Source organism: Somniosus microcephalus, chromosome 3 (assembly GCF_052327205.1).
Source record: "Somniosus microcephalus isolate GS21.2 chromosome 3, FLI_Smic_1.0, whole genome shotgun sequence".
Classification (NCBI taxonomy): Eukaryota; Metazoa; Chordata; class Chondrichthyes; order Squaliformes; family Somniosidae; genus Somniosus; species Somniosus microcephalus.
Window position 1 is genome coordinate 287,109,570 of NC_140989.1, and position 24,944 is coordinate 287,134,513.

General features: G+C 45.4%; 1 protein-coding gene across 4 annotated transcripts in view; it reads left to right on the top strand.

Moving 5' to 3' along the window:
- The window catches only part of lepr (leptin receptor), a 249,473-nt gene that overhangs the window by 120,332 nt on the left and 104,197 nt on the right, over positions 1–24,944 (top strand). For all 4 annotated transcript variants that reach the window (XM_085982710.1, XM_085982712.1, XM_085982709.1 and 1 more), the window contains 4 exons: positions 16,797–17,084; positions 18,430–18,547; positions 19,937–20,136; positions 24,673–24,821. In XM_085982710.1, the coding sequence (XP_085838836.1) occupies positions 16,797–17,084; positions 18,430–18,547; positions 19,937–20,136; positions 24,673–24,821 (755 nt within the window). The remainder of the gene's footprint in view (positions 1–16,796; positions 17,085–18,429; positions 18,548–19,936; positions 20,137–24,672; positions 24,822–24,944) is intronic.

The window sequence follows — 24,944 nt, forward strand, 5'->3', positions numbered from 1 at the left end:
GTTCACCACTCTCTGGGTGAAGAAATTCCTCCACATCTCAGTCCTAAATGGCTTACCCCTTATCCTTAGACTGTGACCCATGGTTCTGGACTTCCCCGCCATCGGGAACAGCCTTCCTGCATCTAGTCTGTCCAATGCTGTTAGAATTTAATAAGTTTCAATGAGATCCCCTCTCATTCTTCTAAACTCTAGTGAATATAAGCCTAATCGACCCAATCTCTCTTCATACGTCATTTCTGCCATCCCAGGTATCAGTCTGGTGAATCTTCGCTGCACTCCGTCCATGGCAAGAACATCCTTCCTCAGATAAGGCGACCAAAACTGCACACAATACTCAAGGTGTGGTCTCACCAAGGCCCCGTACAACTGCAGAAAGACATCCTTGCTCCTGCACCCGAATCCTCTCGCTATGAAGGCCAGCACACCATTTGCCTTCTTAACCGCCTGCTGCACCTGCATGCTTACCTTCAGCCACTGGTGCACAAGGACACCCAGGTCTCGTTGCACTTCCCCTTTTCCCAATCTATTGCCGTTCAGATAATAATCTGCCTTCCTGTTTTTGCTACCAAAGTGGATAACCTCACATTTATCCACATTATACTGCATCTGCCATGCATCTGCCCAATCGCCCAACCTGTCCAAATCGTACTGGAGTTTCTCTGCATCCTCCTCACAGCACACACGCCCACCCAGCTTTGTGTCATCTTCAAACTTGGAGATATTACATCTAGTTCCCTCGTCTAGATCATTAATATATATTGTGAATAACTGGGGTCCTAGCACTGATCCCTGCGGTACCCCACTAGTCACTGCCTTCCACTCGGAAAAAGACCCGTTTATTCCAACTCTTTGCTTCCTGTCTGCCAACCAGTTTTCTATCCAAGTCAGTACCTTGCTCCCAATCCCATGTGCTTTAACTTTGCACGCTAGCCTCTTATGCGGGACCTTATCGAAAGCCTTCTGAAAGTCCAAATACACCACATCCACTGGTTCTCCCTTATCTATTCTACCAGTTACATCCTCAAAAAATTCCAGTAGATTAGTCAAGCATGATTTACCTTTTGTAAATTCATGTTGACTTTGTCCAATCCTGTCACTGTTTTCCAAGTGCTCTGCTATTACATCTTTTATAATGGACTCAAATATTTTCCCCACTACCAATGTCAGGCTTACCGGTCTGTAATTCCCCATTTTTTCTCTACCACCTTTTTTAAGTGGTGGGGTTACATTAGCTACGCTCTAATCCAGAACGTATAGATTTTTGGAAGATGACCAGCAATACATCTACTATTTCTAGGGCCACTTCCTTAAGTACCCTAGGATGTATCGGCCTTCAATCCCGTCAATTTCCCAAACACCATTTCCCTACAAATACTGATTTCATTCAGTTCCTCCCTCTCATTAGATCCTATGTTCCCCGACATCTCTGGGAGTTTGTTTGTGTCCTCCTTTGTGAAGACAGAACCAAAGTATGTATTTAATTGGTCTGCCATGTCTTTGTTCCCCATTATAAATTCCCCTGATTCTGACTGCAAGGGACCTATGCTTGACTTTACCAATCTTTTTCTCTTCACATATCTATAGAAGCTTTTACAGTCAGTTTTTATGTTCCCTGAAAACTTACTCTCATACTCTATTTTCCCCCTCTTAATTAATCCCTTTGTCCTCCTTTGCTGAATCCTAAACTGCTCCCAATCCTCAGGTTTGCTGCTTTTTCTGGCCAATTTATATGTCCTCTCCTTGGATCTTATGCTATCCCTAATTTCCCTTGTTAGCCACGGTTGAGTCACCTTTTTTGTTTTATTTTTATGCCAAACAGGGACGAACAAATTCTGTAGTTCATCCATGCGATCTTTAAATGTTTGCCATTGCCTATTCACCGTCAACCCTTTAAGTTACATTCCCCAATCCACCCTAGCCAACTCGCGCCTCATACCATCATAGTTTCCTTTATTTAAATTCAGTAGCCAAGTCTCTGAATCAACTACTTCACTCTCCATCTTAATGAAGAATTCCATCATATTATGATTGCTCCTCCCCAAGGGGCCTCGCACAACAAGATTGCTAATTAATCCTTTCTCATTACATAATACCCAGTCTAAGATGGCCTGATCTCTAGTTGGTTCCTCGAAATATTGGTCCAGGAAACCATCCCGTATATACTCTAGGAATTCCTCTTCCACAGTGTTGTTGCTAATTTGGTTAGTGTTAGATCTGTGTGTTAATGGAGACACGGAATGCAGGAGTTGATTTAACAAGTGTTTACTGAACAAAGTCTGGAGGTGAACTAACAACACAAGACGCTACACAGGCTTATATACCCGAGTGGTCACTACTGGTACTACAGTATACAGGGGCTTCAAAAACATAGTTCCTCTTAAAGGTACATACACTACAATTCCTCCCCTTTTAGATAAATAGTACATAACATTTTAAGTAATCATTAAATAACATTTTTACAAGAACAATAATATACACATTTGCTGAAGTTAATCAATTACAAATTCAGTCTCTCTGGAGGCTTCCTGACTCGGTCCGGATAACACCTCGGTGGTGTAGTAGGTTCTTTTGGCAAGGTCGATTCGGCTTCAATGCTAGTGTCGGGTTCATCTGGTTCCAGTATCACCGGATCGGAGATAGATACTATGGGTATCTCTGCTTCATCACTAGGTGTATAGAGTTGTGGTGTAGGTTGTCCTTTTTCGGATGACTCTATGATCTGGTCAGCATGGCGCCTTATTATGCTTTCTCCAATGTCCACGGTATACATCAGCGGTCCTAGTCATGTGGAAATAGTTCCAGGCTGCCATTTCTCAGTACGGTAGTCCCGGGCCAAAACAGGTTGACCTATCTGGAAGGTTCTAGTTGGCCTTTCATTCATGCTTTGAAATTGCCGGTTCTCTACGTCCCTTCTGACATTTGGCTTGACCAAATCCAGCCGGCATCTTAGTCTTCTATTGAAAAACATCATGGCGGGGGTTTGGTTTGTAACCACATGTGTTGCATTCCTGTACGCAAACAAGAAGTTATCTACCTTATGTTGTAGATTTATGTCTTCATTACCCATGGCCTTTATGGCCTTCTTGAAGGTCTGGACAAACCTTTCAGCCAATCCATTGGTGGCGGGATGGTATGGGGCGGACGTGTAGTGCTTAACCCCATTGTTTTTTAAGAACTTCCTGAATTCTTCGGATACAAATTGCGGTCCATTATCAGAACAGATTCGTTCAGGCAGCCCATTCCTGGCGAATATGGTCCTTAATACTGTGATGGTTTTTTCCGTGGTGGTGGAGGACATCTTTATGACCTCCGGCCACTTGGAGTGTGCATCCACCACGATTAAGAACATTGAGTCCATAAATGGACCAGCAAAGTCGATATGTACCCTTTGCCATGGAGATGAGGGCCACTCCCATGGATGTAGAGGGGCTTGTGGTGGGGCATTTTGAACCTTCTGGCATCCTAGACAGCTCTTGGTCATTTCTTCGATGTCTCCATCGATACCTGGCCACCACACAAACGCTCTGGCTAAGTTCTTCATTTTCACTCCACCCAGATGCCCCTCGTGAAGCTCCTTTAGCACTCTATCCTTGAGTTTGGGTGGAATCACCACTCTGGATCCACACATCAAGGTTCCTCGGCACACTGACAGCTGTTCTCTTCTTTGCGAGAATGCTGGCAACAGTGGTTCGCCATGTGCTGGCCATCCCTTCACCGTTAAATCGTAGACTCGTGAGAGAGTCGGGTTATTTCGCGTTTCCTTTTCAATGGTAGAATTTGTCACCGGTAGACATTCCACTATGATCGAGTGGAATATCTCCACTGGGTCCACTGTAGGCGCCTCTTCCACCGTTGGCAACGGTAGGCGCGATAACCCGTCAGCATTCCCATGCTGTTTTGTTCCTTTGTACTCTATGTCATATTGGTGTGCCCCTAGGAAAAGGGACCACCTCTGTAGCCTTTGCGCTGTCATAATGGGAACGCCCTTTTTAGGGTTGAATATGGAGACGAGGGGCTGATGGTCAGTCAACAAGGTAAACTTTTGTCCGTGTAGGTAATGGTTGAATTTCTTCACCCCCCACACCAGGCTGAGTGCCTCCTTGTCGATCTGGGCATAGTTACGCTCAGCTTTTGCGTCACGCTCATTGAACTCAGCTATCGGCCGCTCCGAGCCATCAGGGAATCTATGCGATAATACCGCTCCCACGCCGTAAGGGGATGCATCGCACGCCAGTCTGATTGGCAATGATGGGTTGTAATGAGCCAACACTTCCCTGGACGTGATCAAGCCTTTGCATTTATGGAAGGCACGTTTACAGTCTTCGCTCCATTTCCAAACTACTCCCGTTTGTAGCAGTGCGTTAAGCGGGTGCAGAACCGTCGACAAGTTTGGTAAAAATTTATGATTGTAATTTACTAATCCCAGGAACGACCTTAATTGTGAGACATTTTCAGGCGCTGGGGCCTTTACGACCGCTTCAATTTTTTCAGGTGACTTATGCAACCCTTCTTCGTTAATGACATGGTCACAATATGATATTTGTTTCTGGAAAAATTCGCATTTGGGGCGATTTGCTCGTAGGCCCCGTTCTCTCAGCCTCGTGAGCACCTGCTCCAAGTTGGCAAGGTGCTCGTTGTCGTTTTCTCCTGTTACAAGGATGTCGTCTAGGTAGCATTGAGTCCCCAGAATCCCTTGCAGGACTTGCTCCATAGCTCTTTGCCAGATAGCCGGAGCTGATGCCACTCCGAAAACCAGTCGATTGTACTGGTACAGGCCTTTGTGTGTGTTTATCGTGAGGTACTTTTTAGAGGCCTCCTCGACCTCCATCTGTAGATATGCCTGTGCTAAGTCAATTTTGGTGAAACGTTTCCCTCCGGATAGTGAGGCGAAAATATCTTCTATCCTTGGAAGAGGATACTGTACCGTGTGAAGAACCGGGTTTACAGTCACCTTGAAGTCCCCACAGATGCGAACTTTTCTCTGTTCTTCAGATTTATCATTATTCAACGTTTTATTCATGACCGGGACGATGGGTGTTGCCCACTCGCTCCAATCTACCTTGGATAACACGCCTGCCTTTTCCAAATTCTCCAGCTCTGCCTCGACGGCTGGACGAATTGCGTATGGCACCGGCCTTGCCTTAAAAAACTTGGGAATTGCCGCATCTTCCACTTTTATTGAGGCGGTGGCGCCTTTCAGGGTTCCTAGTTCCTGTTGAAACACTTCTTTGGCGTTAGCCAAGATTTCTTTTAATCGTCCAGGTATGACGTCATCATCGGTTTTTTTCTTACTGGTCACCGTCAGTGCCTGAATGGAGTGCCAGTCTAAACGTATCTTTCTGATCCATTCACGTCCCAACAACGGCGGACCACCATCTTGCAGAACGTATAAATACAACTTCTGTATTTCCTTGCCGTTGTATACAACAGGCACCCTTATTTTCCCTCTGCGGTATACTTTCTGCCCCGTATATGTCTTCAAGACAATGGATGTGTCTTTCAAAGGTATATGCGGAAATAGCCGCTCGTAATCCCGTCGACTCATGACGGTCAGAGCTGATCCTGTATCTAGCTCCATTTTGACTGGGGACCCCGCTATCGTGAGGGTAACCCAAATGGTCTGGTAATCTTCTTTGGCAATTACATTATGTAATTTGAGACAGCTTAGTCTCTTGTTTCCGGAGTCGCTATCGCTCTTCTGGTCTTCGGAGCTACTGTCCGTCATCATTTGTACCTTTCTGTACTTTTCCTTATTGACCTTTTTACTGTCAGCGGATTTCTTTCCAGATCTGCATACACGTGCAATGTGTCCCATCTTTCTGCATTGCCTGCATGCTTTGTCCTTGAACCAGCAGTCCTTCTGGTCATGGGTGGATCTGCCGCAGCGATAACATCTCTCGAAACCCCGTGTCATTTCATGGGTGCCGAAGTCCTGTGGCTTTTGCTGTATCTCTGCAGCTCCTCTTGCTGCTGCTTCGTATGATACAGCCACACTGAAAGCCTTGTCCAGTGTCAAATCTTTCTCAGAAAGTAGTCTTTTCTGTGTTCCTTCGCTTAGGAGACCGCAGACGAATTTGTCTCGTAGAGAATCTGCCAGTCCTGCCCCGAATTGGCAGTGCTTTGACAGCTTTCGTAATTCGGTGAGGTAATCAGCGTTACTTTCATTCTTGTGCTGATTCCTCCTGAAGAATTTGAATTGTTCTGCTATCAGCAGCGGTGTTGGGTTTAAGTGCTCCTGTAAGGTATCAACAATCTCCCTAAAATTCTTGTCCATCGGTTTGGCTGGAGTGATCAAGTTTCGTAACAGCCCGTATGTCCTTGCGCCCATCAGATTTAGAAGTACCGATGCCTTTTTATCATCCGCTACTTCATTCGCCTTGCAATATACCTCCACTCTTTCCACATATGTGGTCCAATCTTCTATATCACTATCGAAAGCAGTAATATTGCCAGTCTTCGGCATCTTGAAAATCTAAAATGGAGCTTCCCGCGCTTTTCTTAATTCCCCGCCGAGTTAAGATGGCGCCTCCCGCACTTTCCCGCCGCTGCCGCTGCTGCCAACGCTGTTCTCCGTGGTTCCCGTTGCGACCTGCAGCTTTTCGCGGTATTTCTATTTTTTTTATATATCGCTTCAATAGTTTCTCTGTTACTTGGAGAACCATTCCCGTCGTGGAGCGGACCCTCTGGGACTTTCCCCTCCCTCTGCTCGGTCCGGTCGCCGACCTGCTTTGCAGCAACGGCCGCGCCCTGAGTGCTCCACCCTCTCTCTTTGCTTCTGCTTCCCGACTCGCTGCCCGGCCCCGTTGCAGAGCCACCCGATCGAGCTCTAGCCCGCCGCAGCCCAGGAAGGATCAGTGCACTACCTGCCACCAGCCCGTTTAGCTGGGGAAACCACAGACTGGAGACCAAGCCTGGCCCTCGTTTTCGAGTTTCTTCGAGTTATTTTTTTTATTTTTATTTTTTTTGCTCCTGGCTTCGACCTTCATCTGAGGAATCGATCCCCTTGAGGTGCTGCCGAATTGCAGGTAAGTTCGTTTCTAACTCATCGCCACTGTTAGATCCGTGTGTTAATGGAGACACGGAATGCAGGAGTTGATTTAACAAGTGTTTACTGAACAAAGTCTGGAGGTGAACTAACAACACAAGACGCTACACAGGCTTATATACCCGAGTGGTCACTACTGGTACTACAGTATACAGGGGCTTCAAAAACATAGTTCCTCTTAAAGGTACATACACTACAGTTAGACCAATCTACATGTGGATTAAAGTCACCCATGATAACTGCTGTGCCCTTATTGCACGCATCTCTAATTTCCCATTTAATGCCATCCCCAGCCTCAGCATTACTGTTTGGGGGTCTGTATACAACTCACACTAACGTTTTCTGCCCCATGGTATTTCTCAGCTCTACCCATACAGATTCCACATCATCAGAGCTAATATCCTTCCTTACTATTGTGTTAATCTCCTCTTTAACCAGCAATGCTACCCCACCTCCTTTTCCTTTTTGCCTGTCCTTCCTGAATATTGAATACCCTTGGATGTTGAATTCACAGCCTTGGTCACCCTGGAGCCATGTCTCCGTAATCCCAACTGTATCATATCTGTAAGACATCCAGAAAGGCCATGTAGTTTTTGTCACAATGACATCACATGCAAGTAAAATTAATATAATTTGATTTGATTTATGCCATTCTATCCAAAGCTTGTAAACAAATCAAGAAAGAGGCTTGGCAAACACTTTTTTTTCTCATAATGTTGCCTCTTGAAAAATAATCATAATTTCTTGTCACTACTTTAAATGGGGTATTGATTGCGAGAGTCTCTTTAAGAATCATGAACTACAATGCAATATGTCAGGTGGGCCAAATGCCCTATTGTCACCATTTATCTTCTTACTACTTAGAGATATCACGGAATATGGAAGTGTTTTTTACTTTGAGAAATGGCATGCATGAATCTTCGGCTTCCATGAGCAGAGATGTTCGATATTTTAAGCTGTCGCGTCCAAATATTCTGATGGTTTGCAGCTAATACTGCTTCTCTAGGAAAGAAGCTGTTTTTAAAATAGTCTCTTCTCTTCTCCGTTCCTAAACATGCTAATTCCTGCAGAATTATGTCACCCAAATAGTCTTTCTTTCATGTATATGCCTTTACAGACACTGTCAGCAGAGCCAACCCTGATCACGCATGTGCGTGTACATACTAGCTGATCTCCCATGGCGTTGGACATGAGGACTGAAGACCAACTGTGGTCTTCACATAAAAGGTCAGAGGGATAATTGAACGTTATGTCTCACCATTCACTGGAACTCACTAAGACACTTCCAAAGGTGCACACAAGTCTGTCCAAGAATGCAAAGTGTTCAAAATAAAGGTTTCAATGTTTAACAGCACATTACCAGAAATTTCACATGAATATTGGCTAAACCACCCAAGTGCCTACCCTTGTGTGTTGTTAGTTGGTATGCTTGTAGTAGGATGAGGGTGAGCGTGAGGGGTGGCTAGTGAGATGGGGCAGTGAAGATGTAGATAGAGAGGGATGGGTGGAGGTGCAAGGTAAGTTGGTGCGAATAAAGATGTGCAGGAGTATGGTAGGGAAGGCAGAGTGATAGGGAAATGATGAGAGGCACAGCAGGATGAGGTTGAATGTGGCTTTGTACTAACGTTTCGTGATCTACTGAGATCATTGAAAGGTTTGCACCACTACAGCCTGGTCCTCCTGACGACATCCCTGCTTGTGTCCCTGCTCGTGCAATGCGCAACCAGGCTGGGTTGGTCTCCTGGGGAGGTCTCTACCACCCATTGGAAGGGAAGAGAACCTCCCTGCATGCTGTGACTCCCTCCATAAGCATCTGGAGGGAGTCATTGGAGAGCCTGGGTGCAGCCGTGCACCTCTGTGCAGTGCTTGTCAGTGTTTGCAGCACTTCAATGCTGTAGAACACTGACAGCACAACTTCCAAAATGAATGTGGACATGGCCTCTTTAAGGAAACCGGCTGATAATATGCTATCAGATGATGTCATCAGACCCGCTTCCTTTTAATTGGCCGGGAACCTCGCAGGGTGGGCTTAACAAGCCCAATCAAGGCAAAATCACTTGGAGGAGGCGGGATGAAGACAGTTGCGGAGTTTGAGGCCACTTTCTGTTCCGGCCGCACTGGTGAAACGCGGCCTTAGTGTGGGAGCAACATGGGCAGTAGCAGATTGCCCACCCGTTATACACCCCACCTGGTTTTCTTCATCATGGAAAGGAGAATCAGGCAGGGAGTATAACAGGTGTTCGATCTGCTGCTATTGCCTATATTGGGTCGTGATTTGCGATCCCCATGGGTGCGTACGAGGTGTGTACCCGTCCGTAGAGGCTGCGCAAGTTCCGGGTTTAGGCATGCAAAGCATTTTATTGACTGAACATCTGCATCTCCGGGAGAAGGGCCTTCGTGGGCAGAGAGTTGCGCTATTTGCCCAACTTCCACCCGTTGAATGCCCATAAAATTTTTACGCATGCAGGAAGCCTCCAACCGCAAATTTTGGGCTATTGTGTTCTGCCAAAGTTGAATTTAATTCCCAAGGAGTGGAGACCAAATGAAATCTGGCTTTCTGTGATGGGTGGTGCCATTGCAGGTGTTCAGGGTGATAGCAAGATGTCAGATGAAGGGGGTGACATTTGACTCCTGTTATGCGACTTGTGATGCCATAGATGCTCATCCTTCCTCCTTCCTTCACTCCCCCTTACAGTGCTCCATACTCCCCTGACACTCACTGTTATGCCCTTTGCCATCTGTCTTGCTTTTAACAAAGTCACTTTCTGTCCCCACAACCCCTGCATTCCCAACATCTCTCCGACCTCGAAATGGATGAAGATAAAGATGTACAGGAAGTAGTGTTAGCAGGGCAGATGGGTGAGTGGGGGTAGGAAGGGACACAGGACAGACCCCAGTGGATAAATATATTATACTAAAAAAAGAGTTTGCCAGTTTCCTGGCAAAGAGATGGGCACAAGAGGCAGCCGCATTTGGAGTTGGTGGGAAGCAGAGCAGAACCCTGAAATGGAGCCTCGCTATAAACAACACTGGAAAGGCCATGACACTGGATTAAAACAGTATTCAGCCAGTGATCGCCCCCACCTTCAGAATACCACACCCCTCCAACCCCACGTCAAGACAGTCGACTTCAGTGGCGTGAGGACTGTTTCCTGTGGGGCTGCAAACTTAAGGACTGACAGGTGAGATCGTGTAAGAAACAACAGTACTTTTATTGCCCACATTACAACAGTCACTACACTTCAAAAGTACTTCATTGACTGTAAAGTGCTTTGAGACGTCCGGTGGTCATGAAAGGCGCTATATAAATGCAAGTCTTTCTTTCTTTATTCAGTAAAAAATTGCAATAAAACTTTCATTCAACAAGCAATAACGTAACACTAACAAGCTGCAGTTGCCAACGGTGCACAAGAACAGTGAACTGTAAAATTACAAATGCAAATGGCAAGGGTCACATCCCTCTACATAAAGCAGCAATGTAATAGAACAGAGGCGCACCGATCATTGACGTGGTGTGCGAGGAGGGCAGGTGTCAGGGTTCCAGCTTGTGTCGGGGTTCTGCTACTCAGTTGCTGCTTTCGGAGGGAGCTTTGCAGGCATGGAAAAGTGTCATTGAGCCAGGATTTCCTCTTGCAGCCTGCTGCTGTCTGACTTTATGGTGTCCTGCTGTTAGAAGCCTGTCTCCCTGACCAATAGAGATTGAAGGAATTTGTCAATACACTTGCTGCTGAGTGTCTTCCTGAGTAAACAGACACACGTGGCCTGTATAGTCTCTGATCTGATGAAATCCTCATTGAAAATTCCTGCCACCTGTCTCGGCAGGTACAGCCCGGCAGGAGGCTGCATCTGAAAGCTTAACACTTCTTTAGCAGCTGTTGCTGAGATAATTTTAACATTGCTGATAAACAAGTCTGTCCTTTTAAAGACCACGGGGGAAAAATTCAGTTGATTAGCGCCTCCCGTTAGCGCCTTAAGAGGGCGCTAATGGGGCACAAAGCAACTAGCGCCCATGCGCGGCGATGTTTGCGCCGCTCAAGAAATTAACGACATTTTGCGGCAGCGCTAAACACTCCTGCGCCGGCAGATCATGACGTCAGTTGAGTGTGCAACGCCCTGGTAGCGCCCCTGGACTGGATATTGAGTGGCGCCCCTTGCCTTACCGCCTGCCGCTAGCAATGACAGGTTGAGGGGAGCGTTTTGCAGTCAGGAAGGGACTGGGGGAGCGCTATTTAAAGTCGAACGCTTCCTGCCTTTTTTTGTTGGTGACATTTTTGCACCACGCATTCTGAGAAAGAGAGAGAGAGAGAGAGACTTCTGGAGAGATTCAAAGTTTTGGGTACTGAGCAGCACTTTGCAGGTTCATTTTGATTTGCCCTTCCTTGTATCGATTTAGAAGAGACTGTGGGGGCTGCACTCTGAACTCTTTCCCTGGGTCTCTCCATTATTCTTTCCAGCAGATTTGATGTACAGGTCTCTCCAGGCCGAGATTCAAGGCTGCAATGAGCAGGATGTGGATGGAGAGCAAGATCAACACTCCCCTTTAAGAACTGGCCGCTGCCATTGTGTCTGTGTTCCATTGCTGACTGACATCACATGAGCTTCGCCAGCGCTCTGAGGTAGCGCCTCGCTCCTTGGCCTTTGCGCCTTAAGACCAGGTGTGTAGCACCTGATTTAGCGCTCCAATCACCTCCAGTGGCGATAAAAGCCAAGTTTGCAGTTGGAGGCGATAATTAGCGCCAGGCGCTAATCTTTGCGCCCGGCCGATAATTGTGCCCCAAATGGGGCGATACTGAATTTTTCCCCCCATGAAACAACAACAGAAAATGGTGGAAACACTTAAAGTCACGCAGCATCTGTAAGGAAAAGAAAATCTGTAGTGTTTTTTTTATTGGGTTTATTCTGTTGAGGAGCACGCTAAGTTTGTTACCTTGCTTTAGCCCTGGTCAGCTCATTGATCATTTTCTAGCACTGGTTCCGCATCCTGGAGGCCACCGCGGTGGTGCTCAGGACCTCTGGCACCTCCCTCCAGGAGCTCTGGCTTATTTTTCTTGGGGCCTTCCCTTTGCACGTCCCCAATCGTGTGTCTCTCTACACATCTCATTTTCATCCAGGAGGGCTCGGGCAGGCCCTCCTCCACGAAGTTTGTGGCTCTCCTACATTAACACAGTGACTATACTTGAAAAGTATTTCATTGGCTGTAAAGCGCTTTGGGACATCTGGCGGTCGTGAAAGGCGCTATATAAATGCAAGTCTTTCTTTCTCTCCTCTTTGAACCATCCTGCGACATATCTGTGAAAATGAGGCTGTTGGGAGGCTAGAAACAATTTTTTAAAGTGATTTAAAGCAATTTTGAACAAAAATGGAGATACAGAGATATTGGGAACAACTGTTTGATGTAATTTTGAAGTGATTTCAGACAGATTGCAGACAGACAAGCATGCTGCCACTTACCTGCCACTCCTAAGCCTCACTCTGAGGAATGACGTATGTTCTGAGCTTTTCTAACCCTCCAACCAAGGATCCCAGCTCCTACCACTTCTGAGGTCCCTGGAACGCCGCTGTGCTCGCTGCAGCGTATGCAACTTAATTTGCTGGAAATTGTGGTGTAAGTTTGCATCAGGCACTTGATTTACGTTATGATGTAACTTGCCGATTACACTATTCCAGGAAGTTCCCAGCCTACATATATATTACATGTAAATTGAATGGTCTGATCATCCATGGTATTGCACATCAGTTAATGAATAATACTTTCAGAATACAGCAAAATATAAGTAAATCTGTTATGATTAAAATATAAAAATCTTCTGTACAAATTTCCAATTTCAACTGAGAATAATATTCTAATTGGTGTCAGCCTTGGCTCACTGGTAGCACTCATACCTCTGAGTCAGAAATTCATGGGTTCAACCCCCATTACAGAGACTTGAGCACATAATCTAGGCTGGCACCTTAGTGCAGTGCTGAGGGAGGACTGCACCATCAGGTGTTGTCTTTCGGATGAAACATAGAAACATAGAAGCTAGGAGCAGGAGTAGGCCGATCGGCCCCTCGAGCCTGCTCCGCCATTCAATGAGATCATGGCTGATCATTCAAATTCAGTACCCTGTCCCTGCCTTCTCTCCATATCCCTTGATCCCTTTAGACTTAAGAAATATATCCAACTCCATGAATATATTTAATGAATTGGCCTCTACTGCCTTCTGTGGCAGAGAATTCCACAGGTTTACCACTCTCTGGGTGAAGCAATTCCTCCTCATCTCTGTCCTAAATGGCTTACCCTTACCCTTAGACTGTGACCCCTGGTTCTGGACTCCCCGACCATCGGGAACATCCTTCCTGCATCTAGTCTGTCTAGTCCTGTTAGAATTTTATAAGTTTCAATGAGATCCCTTCGCATTCTTCTAAACTCCAGCGAGTATAAGCCCAATCGACCCAATCTCTCCTCATACGTCATTCCTGCCATCCCAGGTATCAGCCTGGTGAATCTTCGCTGCACTCCCTCCATGGCAAGAACATCCTTCCTCGGATAAGGCGACCAATACTGCACACAATACTCAAGATGTGGTCTCACCAAGGCCCTGTACAACTGCAGCAAGACATCCTTATTCCTGTACTCAAACCCTCTCGCTACGAAGGCCAACATACCATTTGCCTTCTTAACCGCCTGCTGCACCTGCATGCTTACCTTCAGCGACTGGTGCACAAGGACACCCAGGTCTCGTTGCACTTCCCCTTCTCCCAATCTATTGCCATTCAGATAATAATCTGCCTTCCTGTTTTTGACACCAAAGTGGATAACCCCACATTTATCCACGTTATATTGCATCTGCCATGCTTCTGCCCAATCACCCAACCTGTCTAAATCATCCTGGAGTTTCTCGGCATCCTCCTCACAGCACACACGCCCACCTAGCTTTGTGTCATCTGGAAACTTGGAGATATTACATCTAGTTCCCTCGTCTAGATCATTAATATATATTGTGAATAGCTGGGGTCCAAGGACCAATCCCTGCGGTACCCCACTAGTCACTGCCTGCCACTCAGAAAAAGACCCGTTTATTCCAACTCTTTGCTTTCTGTCTGCCAACCAGTTCTCTATCTAAGTCAATACCTTGTCCCCAATCCCATGTGCCTTAACTTTACACACTAATCTCTTATGCGGGACCTTATCGAAAGCCTTTTGAAAGTCCAACTACACCACATCCACTGGTTCTCCCTTATCTATTTTACCAGTTACATCCTCAAAAATTTTTAGTAGATTAGTCAAGCCCGATTTACCTTTTGTAAATCCATGTTGACTTTGTCCGATCCTGTCACTGTCCGATCCTGAGACGTTAAACCGAGGCTTCATCTGCCCTCTCAGGTGGATGGAAGTGATCCCATGGCACTATTAGAAGAGGAGCAGGAGTGTTCTCCCACTGTTCTGGCCAACATTTATCCCACAACCAGTATCTAAAACAAATGATCTGGTCATTTAATTCATTGCTGTTTGTGGGACCTTGCTGTGCAGAAATTGGCTGCCACATTTCCTTTATTACAACAGTGATTACACTTCAAAAGTATTTCATTGGCTGTAAAGCACTTTGAAATATCCCGAGGCTGTGAAAGTTGCTCAATAAGTGCAAGTTCTTCTTTCTATTAATGTTTGTAATGTGATTTCTTATTTTGTTAAGATTCATGATAACTGGAATTCCCCGCCCTCTTCCCACCTTTATGCCCGCATCGAGCACCATCAGGTCAGGTGCAGAGTAAAGCTCCTGCTCTGCTCCAAAGTACAGTCTCCGTGTCAGCCAATCTTCTAGATTTATGAGTAAGACTGCAAATGTAGGGAGGGGGAGATTTCCTGTGGTCTTTGTCTGTTGGCAGCATCATTAAAAAAGCCATTTCAAAAAGAATGCTAGTCATCAAAATTTTACCCCAGTGTTAAATTACTGGAGGAATTGAACAGAGAGAGGAAGGAAACCAGGCCCAGGTGGGTTCATTCTGTATCCACTTTAATGGCATAATGAATGATATGTTGTCTTTTATTCTTGCTTTTAACTAAAATTAATGACTTGCTTCAGGAAATGCTGGGACATCTTTATCCAATCAGTATTTAAAGACACTATCGCTCACCTGAACAAATGATTCCAGCCTGCTGCATAATACTTAATTCATGAATTAATGATTTATCTGGTCAGAATCGCCACAGGTGCTTATATTAGTGCAGTCTAAATGAAGAAAGAACTATATGTAACTTTCGCTTTGTTGAAATAATTGTAATCGGTAAGATTGTTTTGTGGTTTTATTGAAATGCATTAGGCTCATTTGGTGCTATTGCTACTCTTGGCAAGGTTCAATCATAGTAATTTTGAAAATATTTATAAGTTCCATTTTTACTCAGATTACGTTGGCTTTTTATACCCCCTAACTCCACTCTGTCTTTTTCCCCACCTGTGAGGAGAAAGTTAAACAGGTAGGGTTAACTGAACAACACGAGCAGTTTCAGAACAGCATGGATGGAAATTTGGGAGTCAGTCACCAGTCTCTCAGTTGAAGGTGATGTGTGGCACAGACAAAACCCAGGCAAGAGAAGGAGAGGATATACTTCCTTTATATATAAAAAAAAGTAGTCAAACACTATGGGCTGAATTTTGCCAGCACTCAGAGGGCGGGTTCGGAGGCGGGTCCGCTGTCAAAATAGAAAACATTGACAGTGGATAGGGAACCCACTGCCAACCCACCGCCAACCCACCACCACGCGAGCCTCCCAGGTGTCGGGGTCGGGTCTGTCAGCGCTGAGCAGACCCGACACCAAGCAGCGGGGGAGGCAATTGACATAATTAAATGGATTGTTAACATCCAATTAAGTGTTATTTTATGCCTACATTTCAATTTTACGTGCTCCCCACAGGTTACTCACTGCTCGGGGAACACGTCAGCTCAGCAATGTTGTGAGTGGATTCAGCATTGAATTGTCTCATGACCTGACAGCTGCTAAAGTTGTATAAAAGATCCCATGTTACAGCTGTTCACTTTCAAAGCTCAGAAACTGTTGGTTACTGCATTTGGAAGACATATTGAGCTTTCTGCAGCTTGCAAGTGTTTGGAGCCAACTCTCTATCCATTGCCACCTCATTGGAACAACCTCTCTCACCATTGACAGATTACTTCTGTCATCTCAACCTCACCTGCCATCTATTCCATCAACATCATTGCCCTTGAAAATATCTCACTTTGGTCCTCAGAATCCCACCAAGATCAGCCCCAACACCAGCATCACCAGGCACACCAGCAGTAGCAACAACACCAGCCTTCTCTGCAATCAACTGATGCTGCAGAGGACACGGGGCATCAGCACCTGACCACATTGCTGCCCGGGACGCCAGGGATAGCCTCACCATGGCCAGATTTACTTCACTTGACGCTGTACACCCTGGATGCCACACTGACAGCAGAATTGTCAAAATCAATTTGGACATGGCCCCTTTAAGGAAACTGGCTGATGATGCGTCATCAAATTACTTCATCAGACCTGCTTCCTTTTAATTGACTGGGACCCTCGCAGAGTGGGCTTAACAAGCCCTATTAACGTAAAATGACTAGGAGAGTGAGGGCTGCAGTAGGCAGTGGGCTGGGACCGTGACACCGACCCTGGCTGCTCCGATCCACCTCGGTCGGCGAAATCGCAGCCAATGTAATTAATGAGTAAACAAGCAAATATTAAGAAAAATATTTCTTTAACATGCAAATATTCTTTTTTTGACAGAAATTACATATTACCCTTCTCAAGTGCTGACCACTGTTGGCTCGGATGTTACAGTGCGGTGTGTTTTTTATAATCAGACCCTGACCACTAGCAATGTTGCCTGGTGGTTAAACATGAATGAAAAAATTCCAGAACATCAGTATACTTTAATCAGTGATCATGAAACCAGTGTTACTCTCCTCAACATAATATCAAATGGACAGTCCCAATGCAACATGTTACAGTGTTGCCTTCAAAATGAAGAAAGAAGTATATGTAACTTTCGCTACGCTGAAATAATCATAATCGGTAAGATTCTTTTGGAAAATAAGCAGCATGTTTTCTGACCGTTTAAATTTATGACATTTTATCCATATTGTATACTTTTTTTTCAATTTTATCTACCTTTCTCCCCTCCTCCCCTGAAGGTGTTGGGATAACAGTTTCACCAATAATCAAATAGGCTGACATTAATTGTCTAGGAAGAATGGTCACTTGGATAAGGTGATGAAGAGCTGTGGAATTGTATACCAGAATAGTGTGCTCTTTCAGAGAGCAGGAAAGTGTTTTTGTTTAGGTTAGAAGACTCCTGTAGAAAAGTCTGGCATAACCATTTGAGTAAGACGGCCATGTCAGCTTCTCTCCCTCTCAAAGAACATTATATTAAGCAACTCTACAGTTTATGACAGTTATCAATGGTAAGGGTACATGCTCACCTCCGATCACTGCTAGGGGTACATGCTCACCTCCGATCACTGCTAGGGGTACATGCTCACCTCCGATCACTGCTAGGGGTACATGCTCACCTCCGATCACTGCTAGGGGTACATGCTCACCTCCGATCACTGCTAGGGGTACATGCTCACCTCCGATCACTGCTAGGGGTACATGCTCACCTCCGATCACTGCTAGGGGTACATGCTCACCTCAGATCACTGCTAGGGGTACATGCTCACCTCAGATCACTGCTAGGGGTACATGCTCACCTCCGATCACTGCTAGGGGTACATGCTCACCTCCGATCACTGCTAGGGGTACATGCTCACCTCCGATCACTGCTAGGGGTACATGCTCACCTCAGATCACTGCTAGGGGTACATGCTCACCTCAGATCACTGCTAGGGGTACATGCTCACCTCCGATCACTGCTAGGGGTACATGCTCACCTCAGATCACTGCTAGGGTGTACTTAATCTGAAAATAATAACATCTATTATACCTGTAATACTTGCAGTAATTTACAAAAAACTCTTGACATATGGTGGAATTATATATGAAGTGTTACTAAAGTATTTCAAATAGTTAAGTGTATTAATGAGCCTTACTTTTTGACTAGATTTAAATATTGAATAAATACAGTGCTAAACATATTTGAAATCTATATTTTTAAGTACTTATTGAATACATTTCGGTTGCATCTTCTGGTCTATATTTTCTCTATATTTAAGAATTAAAATATTTTTGAGGATATTCAGAGATGTGATTAATTAAAATGCATGTCCAGAAATGTATTTCAGATACATATTCTCTTTATACATAACCATTTTATTTTTACTTATTTTATCATTTTTGGGATAACAAACATAATCTCCCCACATTTTGATTATAAAGATGATGTTACTACATTCCTCATAATTTTTATATTTTTAATTAGATATGAAAATTAATATTTCATGTGAGACTGATGGTGCAATGGAAACAATGATCTGCAGATGGCTCCCAAGTGCATGGAAACCAGAAACAGTCAGCAATTACAAATTAAAGTATTTCATGTAAGTATAAAGTGCCTTTATTTTTTGGGGGGGGGGGTAAGGTGGGAGTAGGAATAACTTCTGATTGGGGGATGAGAATGAGAGGGGATCTCATTGAAACGTATAAAATTCTGACAGGGCTAGACCGACTGGATGCAGGGAGGATGTTTCCCCTGGCTGGGGGGGTCTAGAACGAGGGGTCACAGTCTCAGGATACTGGGTAGGACATTTAGGACTGAGATGATGAGAAATTTCTTCACTCAGAGGGTGGTGAACCTGTGGAATTCTCTACCACAGAAGGCTATGGAGCCCAAGTCACTGAATATATTTAAGAAGGAGATAGATCGATTTCTAGACACAAAAGGCATCAAGGGGTATGGGGAGAGAGCGGGAATATGGTATTGAGATAGAGGATCAGCCATGATCATATTGAATGGCGGAGCAGGCTCGAAGGGCCGAATGGCCTACCCCTGCTCCTATTTTTCTATGTTTCTATGATTACTCATTTAGTAACGGTATTGCACAGTGTAGAACTGAGTCGAGCAGACCTTAAATTTGTTCCAGCATCTTTCCATCTACATCTACTATAGCAGCTGTAGCGTGTCCTCCTAGACAGCTGTCAGTTACGTACTTTTATCTCCCTTCATGGTAAAAGTTTACATTGTGGGAGATTCACAAAGATGCAGAGTAAAGCTCTGTCTACTCTACTCCAACAAAATGACTTCGCTCCCAAAGTAAGAAGCTAATTCCTCACTACATTAGCAAGATTTTATTTCCCTTTCTCACATTAGCCATTCATGTGGTCTCTTGAGTGCTGATCTATGGAACTCCACACATTACAAATTTAGTTGAATTTGTCCCAGAGTTTTGTTTTGTATACAACCCTACAACAGTTAGCATAGAGAAAGGAGACTTTTATTTGGGTTGGCATAGTGGTTAGCACTGTTGCCTCACAGCGCCAGGGACCCGGGTTCAAATCTGGCCTCGGGTGACTGTCTGTGTGGAGTTTGCACATTCTCCCCCTGTTTGCGTGGGTTTTCTCCGGGTGCTCCGGTTTCCTCCCACAGTCCAAGGATGTGCGGGTTAGGTTGATTGGCCATGATAAAAATTGACCCTTAGTGTTAGGGGGGATTAACTACATGGGGTTATGGGGATAGGGCTTGGGTGGGATGGCTGTCGGTGTAGGGACCGGGTGCTAGGGTTTGGATGATCAGCCATGATCTCGTTGAATGGCGGAGCAGGCTCGAAGGGCCGAATGGCCTACTCCTGCTCCTATCTTCTATGAACCCAGTTCCCAGAAATGAAAGGACAAAGTACTAATCCCCTGTACCACCGTGTTCCCCAGAATTTAATATGTTATTTGATTTGATGAAGCCAATGTACACATTGTCTGATATTTTTCTTGTAAAGGAAAGGATCTTGGTGTGATAACCTGAAAGCCGACGACCATAACGCTGATATTGAAGAATGCCCGATGCAGATGAATAAGTTTGACGAGTGTGATATCAAGCCCATCAACCTCACTTTTGGCTATGTGATGTGGTTGGAATTCCACCATCAAGAAGCAACATTCAAATCTCCACCAACCTGTGTAATTCCCTTGGATGTAGGTGAGTTAAGCTTTATTGGCCAGTAGTAATGGCTTAAAGTCCAGTTGATTTGTTTTATAATTCTACTCTCCAGTTTAACCAGGTTTGTGGTAGCATGGGAGCAGTCATTTTTTTGGTGTAGAACTCTTTCACCCGACCACCCTTCATACCTTGCAGTCCAGTGACTTCATGAATATGGAGAACTGCACACAACTCACTATGTCCTTTTGTGAAGGGACTGGTGTGGAACCCCAGGCTATTTCTTGCAATTCTGAACAAGATGCAAGCAAAAGTTTGTTGTCCTTGCCTCCCCTCTAGCCTTCAACCTTCCTTCCCTCTTTATTAATACGGCTATGGCATGTTCTTCTGAAATTTCCTCTCTTATTCTTCCTAAACTTTAAAGCCGCGAATTTGCCGGCGCTCAGAGGGCGGGTTTGGAGGCGGGTCCGCTGTCAAAATAGCAAAGATTGACAATGGGTAGGAAACCCGCCTCCACACGAGCCTCCCAGGTGTCGGGTCTGTCAGTGGAGAACTGACCCGACACCAAGCGGCAGGGGATACAATTGAGCTCATTAAATGGCTTGTTCAGAGCCAATTTAAGACTATTTTGAGGCTTCCTTGCAATTTTACAGTCTCCCCATGGGTTACCCGCTGCTTGGGGAACACGCCAGTTCACCCTCGCATGATTTGATTCTGCTCTGATGTATCTGAAAAGCTGACAGCTGTGGAAGTGGTGTAAAGGATGCCATGTTGCAGATGGTCAGTTTCAGAGCATAGAAACTGTTGGTTACTGCATTTTTAATACATATAGAGATTTCTTTAGCTTACAAGTTTTTAGATCCAACTGTAAGTCCAGTGCCACCTTATTGGAACAACCTCTCTCACCATTGACAGATCACTTCTGTCATCTCACCTGCAGCTACCATCTATTGCAACAGCATCGGTGCCCTTGAAAAAAATCAGACCTTGGTCCTCTGAATCCCACCACGATCAGCCCCAACATCAACATCACCAGGCACACCATCATCACCAACAACATCACCAACCTTCTCCACCATCACCTGATGATGCACAGAACACACGGCATCAGCCCCTGACAACATTGCTGCCCAGGAGGCCAGTGATGGCATCACCATGGCCAGATTTACTTCACTTGACGCTATTAACCCTGGCTGACACATGATGCGTAACGTTGACACCATCCCACACCAGCACCATGAAGCATCCCTTTAATGTCCAAACCATTCCATGCACACTCATCACTATAGCGGGGTGGGGGGGGGGGGTTGAGTTGGGGGGGGGGTGGGTGGAGTTTTGACTGAACATTCATTGGAACTCAGTAAGACACTTCTCAAGGTGCGCTCAGATCTGTCCAATAAGGGGCAGTTTTGGAAGAATAGATTTCATTGTATGACAACACATTACCAGAATCTTCACATGGACATTGGCTAAACCTCTCAAGTGCCTACCCTTGTGTGTTGTTAGTTGGTATGCTTGCAGTAGGATGAGGATGAGTGTGAGGGTTGGCTAGTGAGATGGGGAAGTGATAAAGTAGATAGAGAGGGTTGGGTGGAGGTGCAAGGTAAGTTGGTTTGAGTGAGGATGCGCAGGAGAAGGGTATGGAAGGCAGAGTGATGGGAATGTATTGAGTGACACAGCAGGGTGAGTTTGAGTGTGGCTTTGCAGTAACGTTTCGTGATCCACTGAGATCATTGAAAGGTTGGTGCTACTGCAACCAGGGACCCCTGATGACATCCCTGCTTGTGCCCTCCTGTGCAGTGTGCAACCAGACTGCGTTGGTATCCTGGGGAGATCCCTTCCACCCTTGGAACATAAGAACATAAGAAATAGGAGCAGGAGTAGGCCATTCGGCCCCTTTAGCCTGCCGCGCCATTCAATAAGATCATGGCTGATCTGATCTTGGCCTCAACTCCGCTTTCCCGCCCACTCCCCATAACCCTTGACTCCCCTGTAGCTCAAAAATCTGTCTATCTCCGCCTTAAATATATTCAATGACTCCGCCTCCACAACTCTCTGGGGTAGAGAATTCCAAAGATTCACGACCCTCTGAGAGAAGAAATTCCTCCCCATCTCCATTTTAAATGGGTGTCCCCTTATCCTGAAACTATGCCCCTAGTTCTAGATTCCCCCACGAGGGGAAACATCCTCTCAGCATCTACCGTGTCAAGCCCCCTCAGAATCTTATATGTTTCAATAAGATCACCTCTCATTCTTCTAAACTCCAATGAGTATAGGCCCAACCTGCTCAACCTTTCCTCATAAGACAACCTCTTCATCTCAGGAATCAACCTAGTGAACCTTCTCTGAACTGCCTCCAATGCAAGCATATCCTTCCTTAAATAAGGAGACCAAAACTGTACGCAGTACTCCAGGTGTGGTCTCACCAATGCCCTGTACAGCTGTAGCAGGATTTCCCTACTTTTATACTCATCCCCCTTGCAATAAAGGCCAACATTCCATTTGCCTTCCTAATTACTTGCTGTACCTGCATGTTAACTTTTTGTGTTTTAATATACAAGGACCCCCAGATCCCTCTGTACTGCAGCATTATGTAGTCTCTCTCCATTTCAATAATAATTTGCTTTTTTATTTATCCTACCAAAGTGGATAACCTCACATTTTCCCACATTATACTCCATCTGCCAAATTTTTTCCCACTCACTTAACCTATCTATATCCCTTTGCAGACTCTTTGGGGTAGATTTTCCCGAACCTGTCAGGAAGAAGGCGGGACTTCCCCTTTTGGGTTTTTGACCCGCCTACTTCGACGTCTGGCCAATCCACGCGATTTTCCCTTGATTGACCTTGTTGAGCCCGCCCAGTGGGCTCAGCAGGCCAATTAAGAGCCACCCGGCAACAGGTGACGTCACAGACTGAAATTTCATCTGTCACGAGTTCTTGACAGATGAAATATCAGCGTTTGACAGCTGTTTGAAGCTGTGAAACACTGACAGTCTGAGTTCTACCATGAGTCATTCTGCACAGACTCAGTTAGAACTCTTACCGGCACTCAAAGCTGAAGGCTGTCAATTTTCACAGATCGCAGCTGTTCAGCTTTCAGTTCCCATGAGTAATGTGCTCCCGAAGGCTACAGGAAGAAAAGCTGTGAAGGTAAGTACAGGTAAGTAAAAGCTCTTTACACACTTTAGACACACCAAACACACTTACCTTTACACTCATGCACCCATCACTCACCTGAGCGCTAACATCGCGACCCCTCCAACTCCTTCAACCCAACGGCCCGCCTGCTCTAACCTGGCGTGGTTTGGAGCCGTCGGGAAACCCACACGAAACCCCTCAAAATAGGGATTAGGCTAAAAACTGCCTGTTAACTACCTGTTAACAGGCAGTTAATTGGCACTAATCCTTTCCCGCCTGGTTTCGGCGGGTCCCAGTGCGGGGCGGGTACCCGCCGCCCCTTAAACTTACGTGGAGCGGGGTTTTGGGCAGGATGGTGTCGGGACCCGCAAATTCGGGATTCCCCCCCCCCCCCACACATGCCTGAAACCCCGCCTGACGGCTCCACGAAAATCTAGCCCTTTGTGTCCTCCTCACAACTTGCTTTCCCACCTATCTTTGTATCATCAGCAAATTTGGCTACAGTACACTCGGACCCTTCATCCAAGTTATAGGGAAGAGAACCTCCCCGAGTGCTGTGACTCCTCCATCAGCATAAGGAGGGAGTCATTGGAGAGCCTGGGTGTAAGCGTCCACCTTTGTGCAGTGCTTGTCAGTGTTTGCCGCACCTCAATGCTGTCAAACACTGACAGAACAACTGTCAAACTCAATGTGGACGTGGTCCCTTTAAGGAAACCGGCTGATGACGCGTCATCAAATGATGTCATCAGACCCGCTTCCTGTTAATTGGCTTGGAAGCCTGCAGGGCGGGCTTAACAAGGCCAATCAAGGGAAAATCCCATTTACAGAGCGGCTGCAGCCAGGAGCGGGACCGGGACCCGGAAACCAACTCTCAAACCACCATCCCGCCTCCGCTGGGAAATTCGCAGCCTAAATATCCCATCCTATATGTTTTCCTCCTTCTTCAAGCTCATTATGTTTAAATCAAGTCTCCCATTCTAGTTCATTCTTTACTAGTATCTCGAAACTGTGGAACTCCTTACATCTCAATCGTCGCTTCCTTGATAATCTACAGACTTTTCAAACCAAAACTTGGCATCACTTAATTACTATATTTTGATTTACCACATCGCCTGGTCACTACTACTTCATATATCTCATCTTCTCTTAACCTTGGCTGTGTTCTACAGAATGGAACTTGGCCCTTCACTCAGGTTTCTCAGTAATAAGACAACCAGTAATTCTGAAGCATAAAGTGATAATGGGTTAAATGAAGTGCATGAATAAATTTCCATGTTTCCCTATTTATCACATTTTATGGTTCTGGTTAATTCAGTGAAATATCTTTTCCCCGTAATCTGGGCGTATGGACTTAATAATAATTTATCTAATGTAAACGCCAGATTTTGAAAGTGCTGCAATGCCTATTAGTATTACTTTTTCTTTTCATATTGATAGTGAAACCTTGGGCACCCTCCAAAGTTGATGCAGAAATCACCTTAAATGAAGGTTGTCTAAATATTAGCTGGGACAAGCCACGCCTGCCGCCATACAAACTTCAGTTTGAAATTCAATACACTGAGGATGGAATGGAGAGTAATTGGAAGGTAGGGTGATCTGCTAAAACTTTGTAAAGCCTGAACTGAACTGTACAACATGTTAGAGTATCTGCCAGCACCAGGGGGTTCATGCTTAAATCTCCTCTCCCCCCATCACCCTCCTGCATATAC